We start from the raw sequence: 21945 nt of genomic DNA, 5'->3' as shown, positions 1-21945 counted from the left end.
TGTCAGGGACCCGGTACTTCTTCTCGTACCAATCCCTCTTAGCAGGCGTCGTAGATGGGTTCTTGAGAAGGGCGAGTCCCTCGTCCCAGATGTCACCCAGCAGAGGCACAGCGAGGACCGTCTTCCTCTTGGCCTCGCACTGTTGGTAAAGGAACCCCCTCCTTCTCTTCGGGGCAGAGCTGGAAAAGCTTGGATGCCCTGGCAATCATAGCGTGGAAGCACCCAATCTCGTCGGGCGGGGAGGCCCGAGTCGGAGGCGATGGGAGATCCGTCCCGTCGTCACTGCTGTCATCCGTGCCCGTCGTGGCCGTGTCCGTTCCCGTGTCATCCCCAGGGACGGGGGCAAAGGTTGAGCAGGCTGAGAGGGCTGAAAAGGCGGGGCTGGATGGGTCCATCTCCTCTTGCTTGGGGGACTTCCCGACGGGCCTGGTCCTGGCTCCTCTGTCGGGCCTGGCTCCGGCTCCTCCATCAGTGGTAGGGGCAATCTCGTCCTTATCTCCGTAAATAAGTATTGTATTGCCAACAAAATGGCCGCCGAGTTGTCATGCGGCTCTGGAAGCGACGGGGGCGACGGTTGACTTGGAACTTCGGCGGCGCTGCTGTCGCTCTCGTCGTCCTCTTCGTCGGGATCCTTCCCGTGGGACCGGGCCTCCTCAACGCCCTAATCGAGGCCCTCCAACACTTCAACCAGCTCCTCCTCGGAGGCTTTGTCCGTATCCATGATGGCCACCGCCCCCCCCTATTTTTCCGCCAGGGTCTTCACGGGGGTCTTCTCGATGGGCCTGAAAGAGCCTTCCCTCCACGGTGGCAGGGAAACTCTGGGCCCCGAGGTCGCCTCCACTGATGTAGCCTCCAGGCTGCGTCAGGGCCGCCGCGACTTCCTCGATAGAGGCCTTAGCCGGGTGAGTCCAGGCCTTCACCACCTTCTGTGGGCTTGTGGCCTTCACTTTGGGGAGAGGGTCACTGCCTCGCTCCCCCTCGGCTGGATCCTTCGAGCCCGACTGGGGCCTCTCCAGAAGCTTCGCCGGGTTCTCGGCTTTTCTCTTCCCCGAGCGTTGGCTCATGGTTGATGGCTCCGGAGAGGATGCGCCCTGCCTGGCAGCCGAGGAGCCCAACCGTTCGGCGCTCCCGGTGCCCGCGGACTCGTGGTGCTTTGCCTTCTGTTGGGCCCCCGTCGCCAGGGCGCCCTCACTGGACTTAGAAGACCGCTCGGACTTCTTCTTCTCACCTGATGGGCTCTTTCCTTCCAGCCAGTTGGAGAGGCGAAGATGTTGATCCTTCGTGGTCCGCTCCGACATGTCCCCGCAAAACGCACAGTCCCTCTCCATGTGCGTTTTGTCCTCATGAAGGCAGTAGAGTCCTTTTGAATGCTCGTCCTCCTTCAACACATTCTGTAGCTGGCATCCAGGACAAACCCTGAACAGCTTTCCGGGCGTCGAGCTTCCTTTCTCCTGGGCCATGTCCGGGTAGGCCTCAGAAACTTCTGGACTCCTCCAATAAGCGTAACTCGACAAAAAATTCACCCTTGAGGGGCGTAGAAAAATCCGAAACGGGTCCCCGTTGATCGGATGGAGAAACGGTGGAGCTTGAGACTCTGTTTAACCAAAAAATTAGAAAATCTCTTAGAAAAAAGCGCGAAAACGCAGAGAAGCCCGAGAGCTAAAGCACGAGGACTCCCAACACTTGAACGTGCAGTAAAAATCTGAAGATGGCTGCCAGAGGCGGGGCTTAGGGAGAGGGCAGTCATTGGCTGGGGGCAGTACTACTAAAAGACAGATCAGAAACGAAACTGATACTGATACTGATTTTTTCTTTACCGAGGATTCCCAGCCTGATGACAGGGAATATTCATGAGCATGTGAATCCATGCCAGACCCCATGCTGGAGAAATGTACTTACAAGGGTAGGGAGCTGTTTGTGCATACCACAGTGCCTGGTATAATGAGGAGGCCCATTGTATTATCAAAGCGGAGTTGACCTCGCTATTCACACGGTGGTCAGCAATATTTACTTGTTAGATACATTTATTATGTTAACAATGTACCTAGTAAATAATCAACTCCTAATGACGATGTAGTAAGCCACTTGTTTAAGGGAATGTGTCTTAGATAATGTGTGACCAATAGGGTAATGGACTATAGGGGATAATTAGAATTGTATGTATGTGTTAGCGAATGGGTAATGCGGGGTCATCATTCATTATGCATAGTTTTGCTAATTTGCAGAGTTACGCTATAAAGATGTAACTCCTTTGGGCGGAGCGAGCTCTGTGTTAGTTAGGTTCTACAGGACCATCTGATAATTTTTGCACATAATAAAACATTTTCCGTGCAAACAATGCATTGATTATTTGGCCTATTTGGGATTGTTCTCATCACTGGGTTTGTGGGTCATTCAGCTCTTAACGGAGTGCATGGTGGGACATGTAATCTCTGCCATATAGGCACCCACAGTGAGATTTTTGTGTTTAATGCAGTGCATACTGGGACATGTAGCCTGGCAGATATGCCCCACTGTAGATTTTGGGCTCTTTCTCATATTTTTACGCAGTATTAATGGTTGAATCGGTTCATCAAAACCAGACATGATTTGTTCTTCATCCACAGAATTTGCACGATTGTTCGTAATGCCAAAGAAATGCAGGTTGCCTATGTTAAGGTCTTGCTGGAGATCAAGGAAGACCTTGAGCGCCTCCTTTTTATAGGAAAAGACTAATGTTGGCCTCAAAGTTTAACCGGATGGAATTCAGGAAATAAAAAAGGCATTTTTATTTATTTTTATTTGATTGTGTAAAGCACAGACCTAGCTCGAGAGCAGCGTAGAAGTAACAAAGAGGGCATCAAGGGTTTTGTAGGACATGCGATTGGCGATCTCCCTGGCGTGAGCGACTGCTGAGCAAGCATTGATCGCGTATGAGGGGTTATGTGTGTGTGGCCCACGAGTGTTGGATGGGGCAAGGTCCATATTGATGAGGTTCACTAGGGTAGCTTACTAGGGCTGCCCTGGTGCTTGGCTATTCAAACCCTAGTGAGGGTGGAGATGGGGTGTAGAGGGAGGAGGCCCATGGTGATGTCTTTTGGTGAGTGGTAGCAATAGCAACTAATTTGTAGGTGGAATGAAGGATAGGGGGGTAGAATGCAGGATAGGAGGTCTGGCCCATGGTCCAATCAGGCCCCAATTGGCACACACGGGTGAGGTCCTTGCCTTCGTCCGTCCTTGGCTGAGGACACCAGCAATAAGGCATTACTCCAGTAAACCTTGTGCAAAGCACCATGTGAAAATACATTTTTGTGAAGACATCTCCAAGAATAGGTCAGGACCGGTGATATTTTCTGAGGGAAGAATGGACACTGCCTGTTTCATTGAGATGCCTTTTACCGTAGCGCAGCACCATTACTGCAAGGTCAAAATTACAGGTTTCCTAGGATAATTATCCCAAGCGCTCCGCAGCGGCTGAGTTTATGCCAGAAAAAGGACTGAAAAGGGTGAAAATCCTGCCTGAATCACCAGATTGAAATCCGATCAAGATGATCTAGGCCCAACTCAAGAGATAGTTATGTGTCCATAAGTCGATCAATACGCCAGAACTGGTTGATGGCATCATTACATTTTGGTTCAAAGTATTGATACTAGTCTACGGACTATAGACTACGTGAAAGCCCTCCTTGTTTTGCTTGAACGGAATGGTGGATCAACAAGCATGTCAATTAAGTCGTGTTTTTTGTTTACAGACCCTGTGGCACAAATCAAAAGCACTGCATATGTAATGTCCTGCTGCTGCAACCACATAGAAAAAGTGTGCAACTTGATTAAGAAAGACACTAGTACATTATTATTTTTTTTATTGTATTGCACCAACAAATGTGCAGTCATGAAGAGAATTAGAGGAGTTCGACCTACATGCAGTGCTTTATGTGGCTAGAGGGGGCGTGGCTTGAGCGCATGGAGTGAAGCAGCATTTGGACATAGCTCCCGTCGTGATCCTGAAGCAGATCCTTTTAAACTGCGGTTTATCCTAAAATAATTCCACTGCAAGTACATCACTGAACAGGAAGCAATCCTGCCGCCCCCACGCGAACCACCAGCGAAGATTGGAGATCCTGTCACGACCCACATCCAGAAACCCCCCTGGCAAGTCCATGGGCCAGGAGGGGTCTTGGCTGGGGTCTCCAATAAACTTTGGTGCCAGGCTCATACTTAATAAAGACTTGTGTTTAGGGAACTACTTTATTTCAAGTGCCAGCCAACATGGAGGCATCCACATAGCTTGGCTCCTTGGAACCAAGCTATGCGGTATAGTGTTTTGGGTGTGGTAGCCTAGGAACTACTTTACCTGGACTACTTTCTTGAAGCCATTTAAACCACACCCGACTTGGATAACACGCTTCGCGTTACTTTGCAATCCTGCAACGTGACGCTCATCGTGTTCAGCTGTTCGCGCGAACCTCGGAAGAACAGCATCTGTAAAAAGACAAAAGGACATCGTTAGCAGCAGCAGCTTACCTGTAATTTTCACTGTTAGCTGCCCACAGCTCCTGCGAACAGCATCCTAGGATCAGCGCGTCTCCTGGACCGACGGATCTGCAAAAAAGGAAGAAACAAGACATTAGACACTTTTACAACATTACAAACTGTGCCGAAAAGCTTACCTCGCAAGTTGCCCCTCGACCAGCATCGCCTCGGGATTTCATACACCGGGTGAGCACCGCAATCTATGGGAAAGAAAACACAACAGGTTAGCAATGGCAAGGCATCATAGCGCTGCGCATAGCGCCTACTTTCCGCATCACAGTGCTCTTTATACACCATCATTTACCGGCGAGACCCAATCCAGCCAATGCATCACATTGGACTTCCGCGCACCTAAGGAAGAGAAAGAGACATTTATTAAACCAAGAAAGGCATGCAAGAATAACAACAATATACAACAGCAATAAGACCTACCTGAAAGAATCAAAGCGGGCCGGCATCAGTGAAGTAACTAGATCGCATTCGCCCACAAAGGACAACGCGCCCCTGCCAAGAAGGCAGGACGGAGAGCACACCAGAATTAACAACAAGGTGAGGAGAGGTCCAAAGGGGCTGCAGGCATACAGGGTGGTGGGGGGCTGCTTACCCCAGTTGCCCAGTCTTGAACATTGCCCACCTGTATTCCAGACAGAACTTCCCCGCTGGTCACACCTGGGAACCGCAGAGAAGGATACCAGAGTCCCTACAGCTGGGTGACATCCCCGTGGATACCAGGTGAGCGCAACACTTCCTTGCAGCACAACGGAGGGCTGAATGCATCAGCCCTGCTTCTCAAAAATGGCAGACGGTGCCATGATCTGAGACCGATGAGGAGGAGGGGCTGTGAACGCCGGACTGCTTCGCTGAGCCTACGCATGCGAGGGGAGCTGGGTGCTGGCGCTCCAAGGAACGGTGTCTCCCTGAACAGCAGGACGCAACTAAGGCATTTGGAGGCAGAGCTGAGATGCCCCGGTGCACGAAGGGCGAAGGGCTGAGGAACACGGGCGGGAGGGAATCGGCTCTACATCGGTTGCAGTGAGCTATTTACCACGGGCAGATGTGCAGCGCCTGCGGGAAGAGAAGCGGAGACCTGGCAGTGTGAAGGTCGCTGTATGTTGCCTAGATGCGGGGCTGGTGGATCGGCCAGGCACTGGCAAGGTACGTGTTGCAGGGGAAGCCATTACAACAGAACACTTCAGAAAGGAGCAGATTAGAGGCCACAGGACTCTGGCCCTATCATAACAGTGCAATTCGGGTGGAGGAGTGGGGCCACTAACAAACTGGTACCTCAAGCCCCCAGTGGCAGCGTGGGCGCCCCAGCCTGGGCGGCCGGTTGCATACCCAGCTGCACGGAACATTGAGAAGTGAGTGAAGAAAGGATCATAGGCAACCATATGGTTGCCTATGATCTGTCCGGGTAGAGCAGGCAGAGGAGCGCTCACAGAAGGCTGCTGGTGCCCATCCGCAAACAAGGTCTCCTCGGCGCTCATAGGCAAGAGCTGGAGAGAATTAAGCTGTTGCCATGGCAGGGTTGTAAAGTTTCCTAAAGGAGCGAAGAGGTGGTAAAAACAAATTGCCCACATTAATACCTGAGCTGCAGGGCAAGGGCTGCTCAGACAACATAACAGCACTGGGGGCTGGCTACGTGGTCTCACGACTAACGGCTGGCGTGAGACTCTACAGTGTGCTGCGGTCTTGCCAAGTGTACCGAGCCATGAACTGCTGGCGTGCGCCCCTCTTTCCACCCTGAACAGTGGCAACTGAATATTACACATTGAGGGCTAGTCCTGGGGAAAGGAAGCGGGCTGGTAGCCAGGCAATTGTGTAAACTACTAACGCCCGTCAAGGCGAGCGAGTCCACCTGCACTGGCAGGTGCTAACAACCCCCACGATCACCACAGACACATTGTCACACGGCATGGCTGAATGACCAACACTCGAGTAAACACAGCCGATAGTCGGATCCGCTGCAGGTCTGCTGGGCAGAGGGCCTTAAGGAGGGCACAACGGTGCCGCCACATAGCTCAGCAAAGGAATTGTGGTCCCTAGGGAGGCTGCGTCTACGACAGGGTGCCACAACGGACCTGCACGCAACGTGACCTCGCAGCATAGTGTACAGCAGCCAAGAACACCACCTAACGAAAACGAAACCATGGCTGCGCAACCCCAGGCGTAAAACAACAAAAGTGATACCATCAGAGACACTGACAGAATCTACGCCTAGCATACTGGAAGTGGTCGATAACTGTGACTCAGCCAATAGCCATAACCACTGCATGGTTAAGTGAAACAGTGGACTGGCGAAATTGCGAAGTGGAGTTCTGCAGCAGGGAAAACCATGTCAAAGGGGAAAAGAAAAGCCACAATTATGGACTCCTTCAACAGCACAGTCAGACCCTGTGAGCCAGCACAGAGTAACGCCGTGACACAAAACACAAGGACGTCGGCGGAAACCGGCAGCAGAGACGACCAGGCGTTGGCGGCGATAGCAGCCTCGCAGGATTCCCTTGAAACGAAAATGGAGGTTGTCAAAGTTGATATGGAAACCCATCAGAGAGAGTAACAGTGACGGAGACCCACCTGAAGGAAACTAGTGAGACCATGAAAGACCTGGAGGCGAGATTGAAAGAGTTAGAGAGGAGAAACGATGTGCTGGAATCGCGTTCTGAAGAGGCAGAGGGGAGGGCTCGGCACAAAAATGTCAGGTTATTGGGAATTCACAAGGGGCTTGAGTGCCCGAACCCCACCGGATTTGTGGAGACCCTGCTACTACAGGAGATTGGGGCCGGTAATCTCACGTAGGGATTTGCGGTGGAGAGATACCTGCAAAAATGACCGCCGCTGGGGTCTCACCCTCGCCCAATGATTGAAAAGATTCTAAACTTCCAGGACCGAGAGGTCATACTGAAGCACTCAAGGGGAGGAGGAGTGATGCGGAGAGACACATTCACAATAGCCATATACCCAGACTATTCGCCAGCTGTCCAAAGGGCCAGAAACTCCCTTGTGCCGATCAAAGCCAGGCTCCGGCAATTGAATATCAAGTACATGCTAATGTAGCCGGCTAAGCTTAAAGTCATCCACAGGCCACCATATTTTCCTTGAAACTCTGGCGGCAGCCACTATGTGGTTGGAACATAACTTGGATGGAGGGGAAGAAACTGTTACATGACTGGTGGCCTGCTGATGGGGAGGGTGTGATTGAGGGATTTGTGATGATCATTGTAACAATCGTTAGGATGTGTTAAAGCAGAATCGGAACTGAATGTAATTATGTTGAAGACTCCTAAAGTAGACGGGGGGTAGGCCTGATCACCCGCCTTGGGCTCACTGTGCCACTTGACCTGGGCTCATAGACCCACCCACCCAATCGGCCTGTTGCTGACACGACATAACTTGCACACAATAGGCCAGATGGATCAGGACGGTGCGGGGGCGCCTGAGCGCTGCGAAGGAAGAGCAGCTGCTGGGCGTAGTTGTTAGGGATGTAACGGTATAACGGTATACCGTTAAAGATACCGTGAACCACTTAATTGAACAATAATAACCGTCACATTGTTTATACCGTTATACCGTTCATACCGTAAAGTGTGCTTTTCAATCTGATTTGGAAAGGCTGCAGTAAGCAAGTGCTGCGCAGTCTTGGTCTTGCACTGTTGGATGTGCCGTCTGCCAAGTAGTTTCAGTTGGAGCAGTTTTTAATGCCATTCCCGACACAAAATCAATATGTTAGCAATAGGAAGAATAGATACAGAGCCAAGAAGGAAAAGGGTTTACTTTGGGTTGGCGGCCTTGGGGTTTATATATTTATAATGGATAATGTTCTCTAAACATATGGCAATGGGGGATTTCCCTGGTTCTATCATTGAATTTACATATAATAAGTCACATTGCGAAATTCACTCATCTCTGTGGGTATTCCCTGCTGCCATACCAAAGGGTAACATGTCTGTGATTACTGAACACCTTTTGGCCCGCAAATAAACTAAAGGCTGTAACGTAAAGAGAGTGCATCTGTGTGTGTGTGTGTGCCTGTGTGTGTATATGCGCACAAGCGTATACTACCATCAGCCTCCATTGATCGGTGGCATGCAGGTTATCAAGATGGCAACATGTTCATCTTCATCAGTAGCCAGTGGGGGAGCATAAAGCCTAAATGACCACTTAAGAAAAGCTATTCAGTTTGCTTTGCCAGTTGCAGCAGGGCTCCCCCCTCCTCCTCTCCACACATGTGTTTGTGTTTGGTGGAAGCAAGGCATTTCAGTGGAAAGTATGTTGAAAAGCCCAATTCTGGCTCTGGGTGCCTGGTTTTGTTTGTGATGATAAATCTGTCAATTTATGACCTTTTAGAAAATATTTGTCAAGATTAGTTAACTCCACCTGCTATACCGCGATAACCATGATATACCGTCATTTGGCAAGAAGGTTATCGTACCGTCATAAAACGAATACCGTGACACCCCTAGTAGTAGTTTGGTTTGTTGTTTGGAATGTTTCAAGTTCTTCACGGGAGATGGCATATGAGGCAAATGGTGCAGTTGCAATATCGGGGAACAAGCAGGGGCGGTGGTCACTCAGATGGAGGGAAGAGATGGATGTGTGCATACTGAGGCAGAAGGGGGAAGATGAAGGGAGGCACAAAGGTATAACCATGACCTATCATGGCGGCTGGCATGAACGCCTGGGGATTGGGCACATATTTGCGCAGGAACCGTGTAAAATCCTTCCTCAACAGGAAAAAGGTGTCCATTGCTCTATTGCAAGAAACCCATTTAACACAAAGCACTATGGCTACGGTTAAAGAACACTGGGGAGGGCAGGGTTATGGAGCGGCCTACTCTAAATACGCTTATGGTGTTGTTACATGGTTAAGTGCTGCAGTTCCTTTCAGATTATTGGGGATGGAGGCTGCCCCGGATGGGAGGTACCCGGTACTAAGGGGCTACATGGAGCACATAGAAATATGCATAGTTAACTCCTACTTTCCTAACCATGGGATCCTGACACACCTCAACATACTATGCGCTAAAATAACCCCACACCGGGAATATAGCTGGGGTGGGGACTTTAACTGTGTGAGGGATTTAGACTTGGACAGATCTAGCCCGCCAGTCACCCGATCAGCGGCTGCCAAGGAAGCGCTGAACGCATTGCTTAAGAACCTAGACCTAGTAGATGTATGGAGGGAACTGCACTCGGACGACAGAGGTTATTCCCATTTCTCTTTGCCCCATGACGTGTATACCAAGATTGCTAATTTTATGGCTAAAACCAACCTGGCGCAGGTGGAATCGGTGCAATATCTGGGTAGGTCGTCTCAGAGCACTCACCGTTAATGCTGGAGTCGAAGTTACTAGGCCCAAGGCTCACAATACCACTGTGGCGCATGACCACAGACGCCCTGACAGACCAGGCTTTCGAAGACGAACTACAGAACAAGTTAGAGGAATACATTGAGAGGAATGTGGATAGCATTAAGGAATGGAGTACGGTGCGGGAGGCAATGAAGGTAGTGGTGAGAGGGGAGGTTATCGCCAGTGCAGGTGGTATCAGGAAAACACTGAGGATGGAGTTGGAGAAGTGGGAGGAGGATATTAGATAAAAGGAAACATGTGCACTGGCGAACCGTGAGGAGGAACTAAGACTAACGGAAGTAAGACATAGCTGCCAAGAGGCCTGAGGAAGGCTGTCAAAATTTGACCACACTGAAAACCACCAGAGCGCATGCGGAAGGAGATAGGCCAGGCAGGCTACTGTCGTGGCTGTGCAGGAGGGAACATACAAGACACCCTACCACAGAATTTAGAGATGGGGCGGGCACTACACATAAATCACAGCAAGCGGTCAATGACACCTTCAAGGAATTTTACACCCACCTATACAGCCATGAGAAGCAAGTATCCCAGGAGGATATATTGGGCACACTAGATGAAATAGGATTGTCTAGATTGGGCACAACGCAACGAGAGATGCTAGAGAGGGACATTGCTGCTGAGGATTTATCTGAAGCGAGTAGGTCACTAACCGCGAGTAAGACACCTGGGAGCAATGGACTCCCTCCCGAGATTAACAAGACATACGTGTCTGTCCTGACCCATGTGTTGCTCGAAGTGTTTAAGGAAGCATATGAAAAGGGCGTACTGCCGGAAAGCATGAGTCAAACCCTAGTGATTCCAATACCCAAACCTGGTAAGCCCACTGACGAGTGCGACTCGTATCGGCCACTAGCAATGTTGAACTACGACATCAAGATTCCAACTGCTATATTAGCAAAGCGGCTAACCAAGGTTATTGGAGACCTAGTACACAGGGACCAAAATGGTTTCATCCCTGGACGTAGCTCGGAGCTGAATCTGCGCAGACTACATGTTCTAGCACAGGTGGCGGATTCGCAAGCGCAGTACGCTATAATCTCCCTAGATGCCATTAAATCGTTTGACTCGCTATACTGGGAATGGCTGCTAGCAACACTGAGGGAATTCAGGTTTGGGGAACAATTCATTAAATGGATACAGATACTATATACAGCACCTGTAGCAAGGGTTGAATCTGGGAGGGTTGGTGTCACCTGTCTGGGACATACAAAGAGGCACCAGGTAGGGGTGCCCGTTATCACCCATGTTGTATGTACTGGGGATGGAGCCCATAGCAATGTATCTTCGGAAGCAGTTTCTGGAACCTGGCATTTGGGTGGGGGGAGTCGGCCACTTAGTTTAGCTGTATGCAGATGACATGCTACTGTACCTGAGGGACCCACACCTCAATGTCCCAGTGATACTAGACGTGCTAGATAATTACGCAAAGGTGTCTGGGATTTGCTTCAGCAAAGAAAAATCCTGTATCTTCCGGGCTTGAGGGGAAGGGGCATGGAAGAACTCCCAAAGGTTGGGCTTCAGTGGGAGATGGAATCATTCAAATACCTGCGGATGACTGCAGGGTTAGTACAGATAGAACAATGGTGAGACATTGGGAAATGTGGGGTATCTACACCTGGGGTGATCTTTATGGAGACAGTGGGCCTCATTACGAGGCAGGCGGAATCGTTTAACGGCATCAGTAAAGGTGCTGGTGCTGTTAAACCCATTCCACCCTATTACGAGGTTCCCTTGCGGGACCCGCTCTGGACGTCTGGTCAGACCAGACGTCCTTTGCGGGTCCTGCAAGGGGACCAGGGAGCTAACAACGGCCCCGTTATTAACGGGGCCGTTGTTAGCTCCCTCCCCATTCCCATTGAGCCCTATGGGGGCTGAAATGGGGATGTGTTCCCTGAATGGGGAAATACCGGGTCCTCCAAGGTTGGAATGGCCTGGTATTTCCCCATTCAGGCACCATGGACCCGGATCCGAGTTGGCTACCTCCAAACTCATAATGAGGCCCCCTGTCTTTAGGGAGCTCGAATCACTAGGGGAGAAGGAAGGGCTGCCTGGGGGGCAATGTCTATGGTATCAAAGGGCTCAGTGGCAAAAAGAGAAATGGGATGGCCCGAAGAGCCGACACCGAACCCCCTTACTGACCCTAATGCATACCTTAAGTGATGGGTGTCCAGACTGTATAGCCTACTGGCAGACAAACCCAACCCCAAAAGCACAACATTAAAAGAGAAATGGGAAAAGGATCTTGGAGTTGACATAACAGAAAAGGAATGGGAAAGGATACTGGTGTACCCCAGGGAAGTGTCAAGGAACTCCCGCTTTAGGCTGATACAGCTGAACGTATTGTACCGAACATACATGACACATGTTCTGGGGTGTGAACGAGTGCAGAGATTCTGGGTGTGGATAGAAAAAGCCTGCAAGAAGGCAGGAATAGTAAGATATGACTGGACTCCGAAAGAATGCCTGCTAGGAGCATACCCCAGAACTAGCAAATACAAACATGTGGTCAAGTTTATGGCCATGGTGTGCATACTAGCCAAGAGGTTGGCTTGGAAATCGGCTGGGGGTACTCAATATGTGCATTGGCACAGAGAATTTGAACATTGGGCAGAGGAAGAAACTAGAGTGTGGATGGAAGGGGCAAGCAGTTCATGGATGAATGGGAGAAACAAGTGTGCAGCCTGGAAAATGGTGGTTTGGGATATGTTCCACCCATGGGATGACAAACCCACATGAACATTCTTCGGCTTTTTCTGCCATACACAATCCTGTATTAGCTAAAGCCACATACATATTCGGGTCTGACTTGTGTGCTTCTTCCGGGCAGATGACAGTATTCGCTCCTCAAGGGCCACCTGTCGAGATGCACACGCACAAAGATGCTGGAAACAATATAATGCCAGACAAGTGAAGAAAGTTTGTTTGTTATTGTTATTTTGATGGTACTAACAAGCTACTGCATATGTATGGTATGTATGGAAATACTTAAATTGCAAATTATTTGATACATGCATGGCTGTACCTATAGAAATGCTAATAAAAACACTTTAATAATTAAGTGGGTACAGAAATCGAGAGTTAAAGTGACCTATGGAGCTACAGGCATTGCCTAAGACGTTTAATAATATAACATATCGATAAATTATTTCAAGGTTTACCAGGGAGTGAGCCATGGCACACCGGAGGTGCTGCTAATTTGTGAGTCTCAAGACAATTTAGTTTGTGTAGTGCCCTACACAGTATACATGAAGTGGTCATTAAAACTCATTCTCCCGTGCAGGGCATGAGGGTGACTAAAGACAGTTCTTGGTACCAAGAGTGGACCAAGCCCGCACATTTCCTAAACCCGACTGGTGTGACTCCAACACAATGATTTGCAAAAACAATACATAAATGCATGGTTTAATATCAGATGGCAGAATCACGTAAAGATCAGCAGCTAGTGGAGATATGGGTTGCAGAAGCACTTTGTACATGGACAGAACCAGTTACTCGCTACTCTGTTCCAATTATTAAGCAACACTGTAGTCTATGGGACCATTCATGACTGAGGATTTGTTGTAAAGTGCATACTACCGTATTGAACACTTTCTCAGAAAAGTGCCATACTGTATAAAGAAAATAAGGTCATGTGAGCCAAGTCATTTGCTCAGACTCGCACATTATGTTGACTGGAGTGATGGGCTCTGGGGTGAAGTGAGGGGCTGATAATGTTGGCAAGAGTGCTTATGATGGAGGGTTGTGTGTGGGTCAGGGGTTAGGTATCAAGACTGGGATGTTCACAGTTTTAAGGACAAAGGGGACAAGCCCTAGGTGCTGTGGAGGCAGGAGATCTGGCCGGTGTCAAGGGATGGGAGGGCTGGGGCAAGGTGGAGTGGGGTCCTGGGACTTCGCTATTCCATACATAAGAATCTATAGTTGCTGTTTACAGAGCTGCACATTATCACTTTCGAATCTTGTGTGTACAAAGGAGAGCATCAACGTCCTCTGAAGAAGAGGTAGGCCAGACTGGTCATTAGTCCCATCCAAGTTGACACGTTTGTACCTTTGCGGATAATGTTCAAAGGCCACCAGATGGGCATTGACCAAAAGCTTTCAGAAAAGTAACCAAACTGTGCCCCAGATTCTACAGAAAGTCATCATTTGGAGCACACGTATAAACTAAAGTACAAATGACTACTCATGCTGTACAGTAAGCGCCAGATTATATGGGATTACGCCACAGCAATAATTCAGGTCTAGGGGCTTGATAACTTAAGGTTTGTATGTAATTAAGTCAAAGTGCAAGTGTGTCCAGTATGTTTTCCACCTTCCTGAGTTTCACTTTGTCAACAGCTGCTGCATTTTTATAAATGATGCACAACTTTCACTGAGACTTGCAGTGGGTGAGTCCAGCAGTGGCAATAATTTCATACAGTATGTATAGGAAAGCACTTACATTATGAGTTGTTGGGTGGAAGGATTGCAGTGCAGTAAAACATGTGATCGTGGGCAAACATTCATTCTGAACTCTTGCTTTTTTGAACAACCCATTATTTGTCAAATTGAAGATTATTAATTACTGTCCAGTATGTAGCAAGCTGCATTGTATTTTAAAATTGATCACATTGCAATCAAGGGTCTGTCCTTTGCTCTTCATTCCAATGTTTTAGCATTATTTGTAAAAGGCAAAGCCTTTGTTTTGGACTATGCCAATAAAGCTCTGGTCCCGAGTATTTTCCAAAGTATCAACACAAATGTGTCCCCGATATGAGTGAAATACCATGAAAGAGGTTCTCTGTCCACAAGCGGTATGTACATTAAGCAGTAGGGCCAGTCTTTGTAAAGACAAGCAAAGCGGTTCTCCCTATGTCCGAGTATTGTACACGGCTCGCACCTGATGCCCTGAGCTCTTCGACCTTCGCTAGGCAAAATCGTTAACGTTCACATCTTACTTGTTGCACAAAGTTTGGACATTGATGGACTCGTCTATTGTGCTGTAACTCTTGATCAGACAATACTGGACAGGAAGAATGATCTGTATATTTTGCACTACCGCAGAATCTGGTTGGCTAGCTCTCACAGACAGGCTACTGTGATGCCTGTGGTTGGAGGCGTTAGCTGTTATGAACAGCCATGTGGGTTGATAGGCCACTAGAGCATAATAGCGTATCACAATCCTTTAAATGAGCCTACAGTATAATACTGTAGCAGAATCTATGTGGCTATTAGGCAGGTTGGCGTGTGGCAGTGCCAGGAGGCCCTCTGTGCTGGTCTGAGGTATTGAAATGCCCGTGAGGGGTGGGGGAACTATTGAAACGATGTTGAATATAAATGAAACCCCCATGCAGTAGTCCTTGAAGGCTAATAATATTGCATCATTTCTACCAAATATACTGTAGGTGTTTGGTGCCATTATGTGGATGCTGTGGGATAATTTGCAACCTTTTTCTCTAGCATATGACAATGCTTCTGCTACCACTTGGGGCCACCGCTATTATTCGTTCAGCTGATGGTGGAAACCCACCCTGTCCAGAAGCTGTTCTCGTAATAATAAGCAATACTGCTATTGGACAGCACAGAGGATCATCACCTGCTCTACAGCATCTGTTGCAGCACACAATACAGAGTCAGGGCTTACAAAATCCTCTCCACCACAAACATAGCGCAGTACTTTTTAGGAGGGACGAGTACCATTTTCATGGTACCTAACCTTGTGATCGAGTGTCCCCTATGAAATGTTTGTATGCACTAATCGCACTGCTTATAGCTGCCTTTGAGTGCACCAGAATAATGTCAGCTGCACAGAAGTACATCTGTGGTAGTCTACCATTCAAGCCAGTGGGTGAAAGCAGTCTGGGGAGACTTGACTCTGGAGCAGATGAGAATTAGATCCACACAGAGAATCAAGGAGTCTGCCTGCCTGGGCATCAGCCTGCTTCCGCTGTCCCTAAGAAGAGATCACAGAGGAGCGGTTACTAAGAATTGTAAGCAACTAGAACACAAATGTTATCCAAAGGGCATACAACTATTGTGGAGCAATACAGATCTTGCATTACACCAATCAGTATGTCAAAATACTCTACATCAGCCCAACCAATGCCCAGTCTGCAACATTCGGGATGAGAATTATATTTTTGGCTATGCAATCCCCTCCTGCAAAGGATTAATTAGATTTGTATCCGAAGTAGAAAGGTTCAGGTAAGAGTATTTCACCTTCTTAGCCCCTCTAGACTTCACATCAGAGTGAGCTCTTCCATTAGGTGGAGACTTTTTAAATCCATAGATTTGCCCCTAAACAGGGTGCCAGACAAATGCTCGGTGGATTCTTTACATGGTGCCACTTCAAAGAGTGGCACCTTTGTCCATCTTAGAATCCAACTATAAAGGTCCTAGCTCATGTCTCAGCCATCTGCCCTGTGGTTTCGATAAAGACAATAAATGTGGTCTTTAAGGGGTCCATTAGAAAATATAACTTCGGTTTACACTTTCCACATGTTCGAGAGGGTAACTTGCAGTTGCCGGATAGACGCCACAGATCCTTTGTCCGAGGACAGGAGGGACTTTGGGAATCGGTAAAGTTGGAAATAAAAGAAATGTCTTTTAGAGAGCTGCCTTATTTTAAGGTTAGCCTTGATACATGCACAGCTAGTCAAAGAAGGTATAGAGGGGACCTATGCGAAGAACTAAATTTTCTGTTGAATTTTAGTATGCACATCCTTCAATAACTGTTTATTGTTGGTGTAAGATAAAGCAGCTCTCCTGTTGCTGGGAGGACTCCTTTTTTACATTATATTCTGAACAATGAACCAGAGCTGGAGATTGAGGAAAATCAAAATAGAAGAAATAATTGTCTTTAATATTATGGGAGGTAGAGAGGGGGTTTAAAGAAGTAGTGCTGGGGCATGAAAAAAAAATGGTTTATTTTGGGGTAAATGTTTTAGTAGGCTACCACCACCATACTTCAGTAAATATTGGACTAAGTCCTGGCACATCTAAATTTGATTAATTGTATGGTTTTAAAGATGTTGTACAAGAATGCTCCCAACAAAAGTGTAAATACAATGAATCTATGCAGAAACGCATAAAGGTTGACGTTACTATACAAAGCCATCTATGCCCTTATGATGCAGGGTTAAAAACAGACATGCAGAATTGGAGAAAAAAATCTTTTGTGGTATGGAAGATTAGCTATTGTTAAAGTTAACGTTTATAACTTTTCCAGCCGATTAAAAAAAAAATTAAAAACGTGGCCATTTGTATTGGCACACTTTATATGGGATAGCAAAAAACCTAGAAATCAGCTCTACGAAAAAGGGAACTGGTTGTCCAGACCCACATAAATACTATTTAGCAGCCCAAAATCCACACAATAGCAGAATGAATGAATGAAGACACACTCTGAAAAAGCATTGGCTATTCACCGAAGAGGCTAATTAAGCAATATTACATGAGCGGGGGGGCATCATCGGGCCAGGTAATGCCCTAGGGCAGCAGTGTAAGTGACCAAACCACCCCCCCACCGCCCGCTGGGGTAATATTGCTATAAGTACCCCAGCATGTTGTACCGGGATACTAATAGTGTTTAAATTGTGAAACAACATCTTTGTCGTTTCGCAACTTTAAAAAAAATGGATGCCATGAGTCAGGGAGACTGGAACTACACGTAGTCCCTTCTCCATTTCCATGGTGGCCAGAAGCGTGTTGAGGAAGCTCCTCAAACACTATTGTTCCCGGCAGAGGCAAGGGAGAAGGAAGCGAAAGGTAAGTGGGGCGTGGTGGGGAGGCAAACTAAGTAGAAAAGGGGGTGGGTGATGAGGACGCAGCGGCACGTGGATCACTTACCTTATACCTGGTGGGGAAGACCGTGGACTCCCTCTCTAAGAAGGCTCAAGCAGGGGTTTTGCAGTGTGGTAAAGCCCCCATTCTAAGCCTCCTCATTGACTGAAAGGGTAAGCCACGCCCCGCCAGTTACTAATACAGGAAATTTCTTCTGGTCCCAACCATAGCTCCCAAAAACAGAGGGATCCAACCCTTTGACCACAACTAGAGGCCTGGGTTGAGCTGACAAAAACCTCAGAATTGCTAACATTCCCATTGTCTTTTACACGAAGTAGGAAACAATACAAAATGTACTGCAGTTACAGTGTAGATATCTAGAGGTATGGGTTAAGATGGGTGGGGGACTGTGGGAATATTGGGGACCTGCTTAATCGGGACAAACTACCTATTCTGACAGGTGTAAAAGAGATTTTGGTCTCAAAGAAACAGAGATTTAAGTAATGGCAACCACGTCACTGGGCTCTGCAACCATCTAATAAAGTAGGGGGACTGCGAAATATCAGTGTTAGAACAGACTTTACAAAACGCACTCTCTCACAAGGGACTTGTATCTAAACTTCATGAAGAACTCAATACAATGGAAAGCCCAACTACCTGGACCCATAAGAAGAGATGGCAGTTGGAATTGTCTCCACCTCGAACGAGATCTGAAGATGGCCACCGAAATGCAGACCCTAGATCCTCTAGTCCTCAGTTGTCAGGCCAAAAAGGACCAACATAAAGTGTAAATGCTACAATTCTAATACACATTGCTAAGTCAGTTACTGACTTAGGATTCCCAGCGAGACGACAGAAGTATTCTAGAGCCTGTGAATATATGAAAGATCCAATTCTGGAGAACGAGTCCCTAATAGAGCTGGAGGGATAGATCCAAGTGGACATTTACTACAGGAACGATTCAGACTCTTAACATAATTATGAATTAATTGAATGGGTTTCTTTTGGGGAAGTATAGAGGGAGCTAAAGATTATTTAGTCAAGTGAAATGAGTAAGAGGTCTGGGCAAACAATGAAGGTCTCTTGGAGTCTCAACTGGCACGCAAAACCTGGAGCACTAGTAAACACGGATTTACAGCAAGCCTGCTAAAGTAATCAAATGTGCATCCAGATAGATCTGATTACTGGTGGAGAAATTGCTGTATGAAAGGGTTACCCTACTGCATGTCTACAGGGAATGTCCTATGTTCCAAAGCTGTCCGTTAAAGGTGTGTTCATGTATTCTGGTAATAGTGTGGTTCAAAGTACCAGAAGTTCAGCTATATTTCCTGCCTGGGTCCACCAGCAAGTACGCAAATGCTAACAAATAAAAGGCTCGCAACTGTATATAACCTGCAGCAAAAACAAATGAATTAGGTGCGCCTTGCATCAGACAGCTGTTTATACACCTTACCTATATTTAGGGTGGCTGCACAGAAATGGTGTCAATATGACAACTTCATATTCACAGGTAGTGACTTCAGCAACCGAAAGGATCTCATGCTTGGCCTCAGGATGGCAGATGTACATTACAACAGTCAGTCTGGGTTGGTTCTGCTTCAAGCTACAAGGAGTTCCATTTCCCATTTCCAAGGGAAAGTATGGAGTCATCTGCCCTTCAATGTTTTTACTGGGAATCTAGAAAAATAGACAGACATGCTGTAGAGTTTGTTGCAGAACAAAGGAAATTGTTACTTTAAACCAAAAAAATCATAGTGTAAGGATTCTTGTATTTCCTGCAAACTTCAGATTCCCAACAAATAAGAAAATTGACTTTGAATAACTAGAAATATCTCCTGACTATCGTTACAAGGTAAGTGAGTGGATCATACGCACCCAATATCAGCCATAAAGAGGTCCATTCAACGGCAATTGCATTAAAAAATAGAATTACAATAACTTGGTGAAGACCACCAACAAAAAATAGTTTCTTCATACGTCACACAAGTGGCATTTAGGTTTTGTGGTCCTTACAAGGGCACCGCGATCAGGTATTTTAAGGTTATGGTAGAATTAAACAGATGAATGCCCTAACTATGCACGTTTCCAAATTCATATCATCAGGTTGATCCCATTCTTTAAGCTACAAGTTGGGAGTGATGATTGGTCTAGTCCCATCACATTCCTAAAACCTATATGTTGGCTTACCAGACAAGTCAACCTTCTACTGACCCATAACGAGACACCAAGAATGGCTGTCGGTCATATGGTAAGATCATGCCACCGCGGCATTAAAATCCCTGCATTGGCATTCTGATGAACAAATTATGTTGAAAATGCTGCATAAAAGCCTGCACACATTTGCCTCAAACAAAATACGGAAGGTTTCCAGAGTACAATTCGATTCTCCAGCTCCTCCTAAGCATATTATCTTCGGCCTAACTGAGCCAAAAAAGCACATTGGAAGAAAGACTCAATTCTCAGGCCACACTCCAGTAAAGGACTAACACTGGCTTTATCACAGGAGGGCATTCACAAATTCAGATAAGGATTAGAAACTTTTCAAAATGATCTAGCCAAAATGACTTTCTCTTGGCAAGGTAAGTTGTTGCCATACGTTCTTCTGTGTACCGATTGTTTATGCAGACAGATCTCTGCTAACTCATCCCAGGCAGGGTCATCTTGAGGAATTTTGGGGCCGGGGGACACACACCTTTCTCCAACTGCCCCATCCCCCATGCCCCTGCCGAACCCCAAAAAATGTAAGGGATCCACAATCTCTTGTCATGTGCCCCTTTAATTCCCCCAGTATGATCAGAGCCCATAGCTTGATATGCTGCAACCCAGCAATTCAAAATATACGTAGGTACTACCTTCAGTACACTTTCCCCTCTTCCGACTTGCTGGAATTAGAATATTAAACCAGTGGCATTTCAAAAGTAATATTCGGCTTTTGTGAAGGCATTTGCCACACACTACCATAATGGTAGCATCTGGCTATGATATGGCAACAACTGTAGAAATGGTGCGAGTATCTGGCCATATGATAACTGTTCCTGGAAAATGCCTCTCTGATAACTATACACAAGCCAAAACTGTTGGCTTTGCAAATTCTTGTTTTTAACAGGCTCACTGCTTATAAATCAAGACTCTCTTATTGTACCAGTAACACATTTTCAACTGAAAGTAAGCATTAACTCTCATACGGCTGTTTAGAAAGAACACTGGCATGCTGAGGTTTGATGGGTTTTGAGTGGGGAGAGGCCGGCAGTGGGTGGGAATGGCCACAGGGATTAGCATGGACATGGGCAGTAGGTACAAAAAAAATTCACAGGCTGTGCAGCCACAAGGAGGGTGTGGTTTTCCATACAGGACACAGATCTGGACATGTAAGAAAAAGGTACATATACCCTAGATTAGACTGCATATTCATATTAGCAGAAAGTAAAAGTTCTCAAGCATGCAGACCAATAGGAAGCAATAGGAAAGGTACACATTCCATTCAATAGAAGATAGTGGATACAAATGTATTTATTTATTTCGACAGCGCCGAAGCCCGCAGGCATCAGGGCGCATTACATGAAGACAAGGCCAACAGAAAAGTGACGGGACATTAGGGTAAGATTACTAGTTCTGAGTAGGTTGCATTACATGAACATTAGTGTTTATGCAGGTCCTTTATTTGAATAACAGTGTCTTCAGTTTTTCCTAAAGGATAGGTATTTGGATTCAAGTCGTAGGCTATTTGGGAGCTTGTTCCACTTAGATGCCGCTTTGGTAGGGAATGCTCGTCCAAGTCCATTGGCTTTTTTGGAGTGAGTTACTTTCACAAACCCTTGCGCCTTGGATCTTAAGGTGTGGCAAGGTTCGTATGTGGTTTTTTAATATAGTTTTTTATTTTAGGTATACGGTTGCGGATCCATATATATAGTGATGGACAATGGTCATTGCTTTAAAGGTCATCCGGTCTTCCATGGCTAACCAAAGAAGGGACTTTGTCTTCTGTGATATGTTCATCCCTTTTTCTTGGTAATTGTATTTACTGGATTGTTCTGTATGACCTGACATTGTTTGATGCATTTTTTATTGGCCCCCATAAGTAGTGCATTCCCGTAGTCCAGTCTGGATAAGATTGTGGCTCTGGCTATGATGGTGCTGTTTTGTTTACTTAGAAAGGCCTGATGCGGCTGAGCAGTTTTTGGTGGTATCTGCAATTGTTTTTCAGATATGTTACATGAGCTTCCGCTCCTAAGGATGCTTGCAGGTAGACACAGTGTCTTGACCTTATCCGAGACCCTTACATTTGTGTCTTTGATCTTAAAGG

At 46.9% G+C, this 21945-nt stretch overlaps 1 protein-coding gene across 1 annotated transcript in view; it reads right to left on the bottom strand.

The window, feature by feature from the left end:
* Positions 1–21945, bottom strand: part of ERLEC1 (endoplasmic reticulum lectin 1) — a 1019547-nt gene that overhangs the window by 611639 nt on the left and 385963 nt on the right. The window contains exon 7 of the mRNA XM_069608229.1: positions 19096–19319. Within this exon, the coding sequence (XP_069464330.1) occupies positions 19096–19319 (224 nt within the window). The remainder of the gene's footprint in view (positions 1–19095; positions 19320–21945) is intronic.

Source organism: Ambystoma mexicanum, chromosome 4q (genome assembly GCF_040938575.1).
Source record: "Ambystoma mexicanum isolate Mex_15411 chromosome 4q, UKY_AmexF1_1, whole genome shotgun sequence".
Lineage (NCBI taxonomy): Eukaryota > Metazoa > Chordata > Amphibia > Caudata > Ambystomatidae > Ambystoma > Ambystoma mexicanum.
This window is presented reverse-complemented; position numbering and strand designations above follow the sequence as displayed.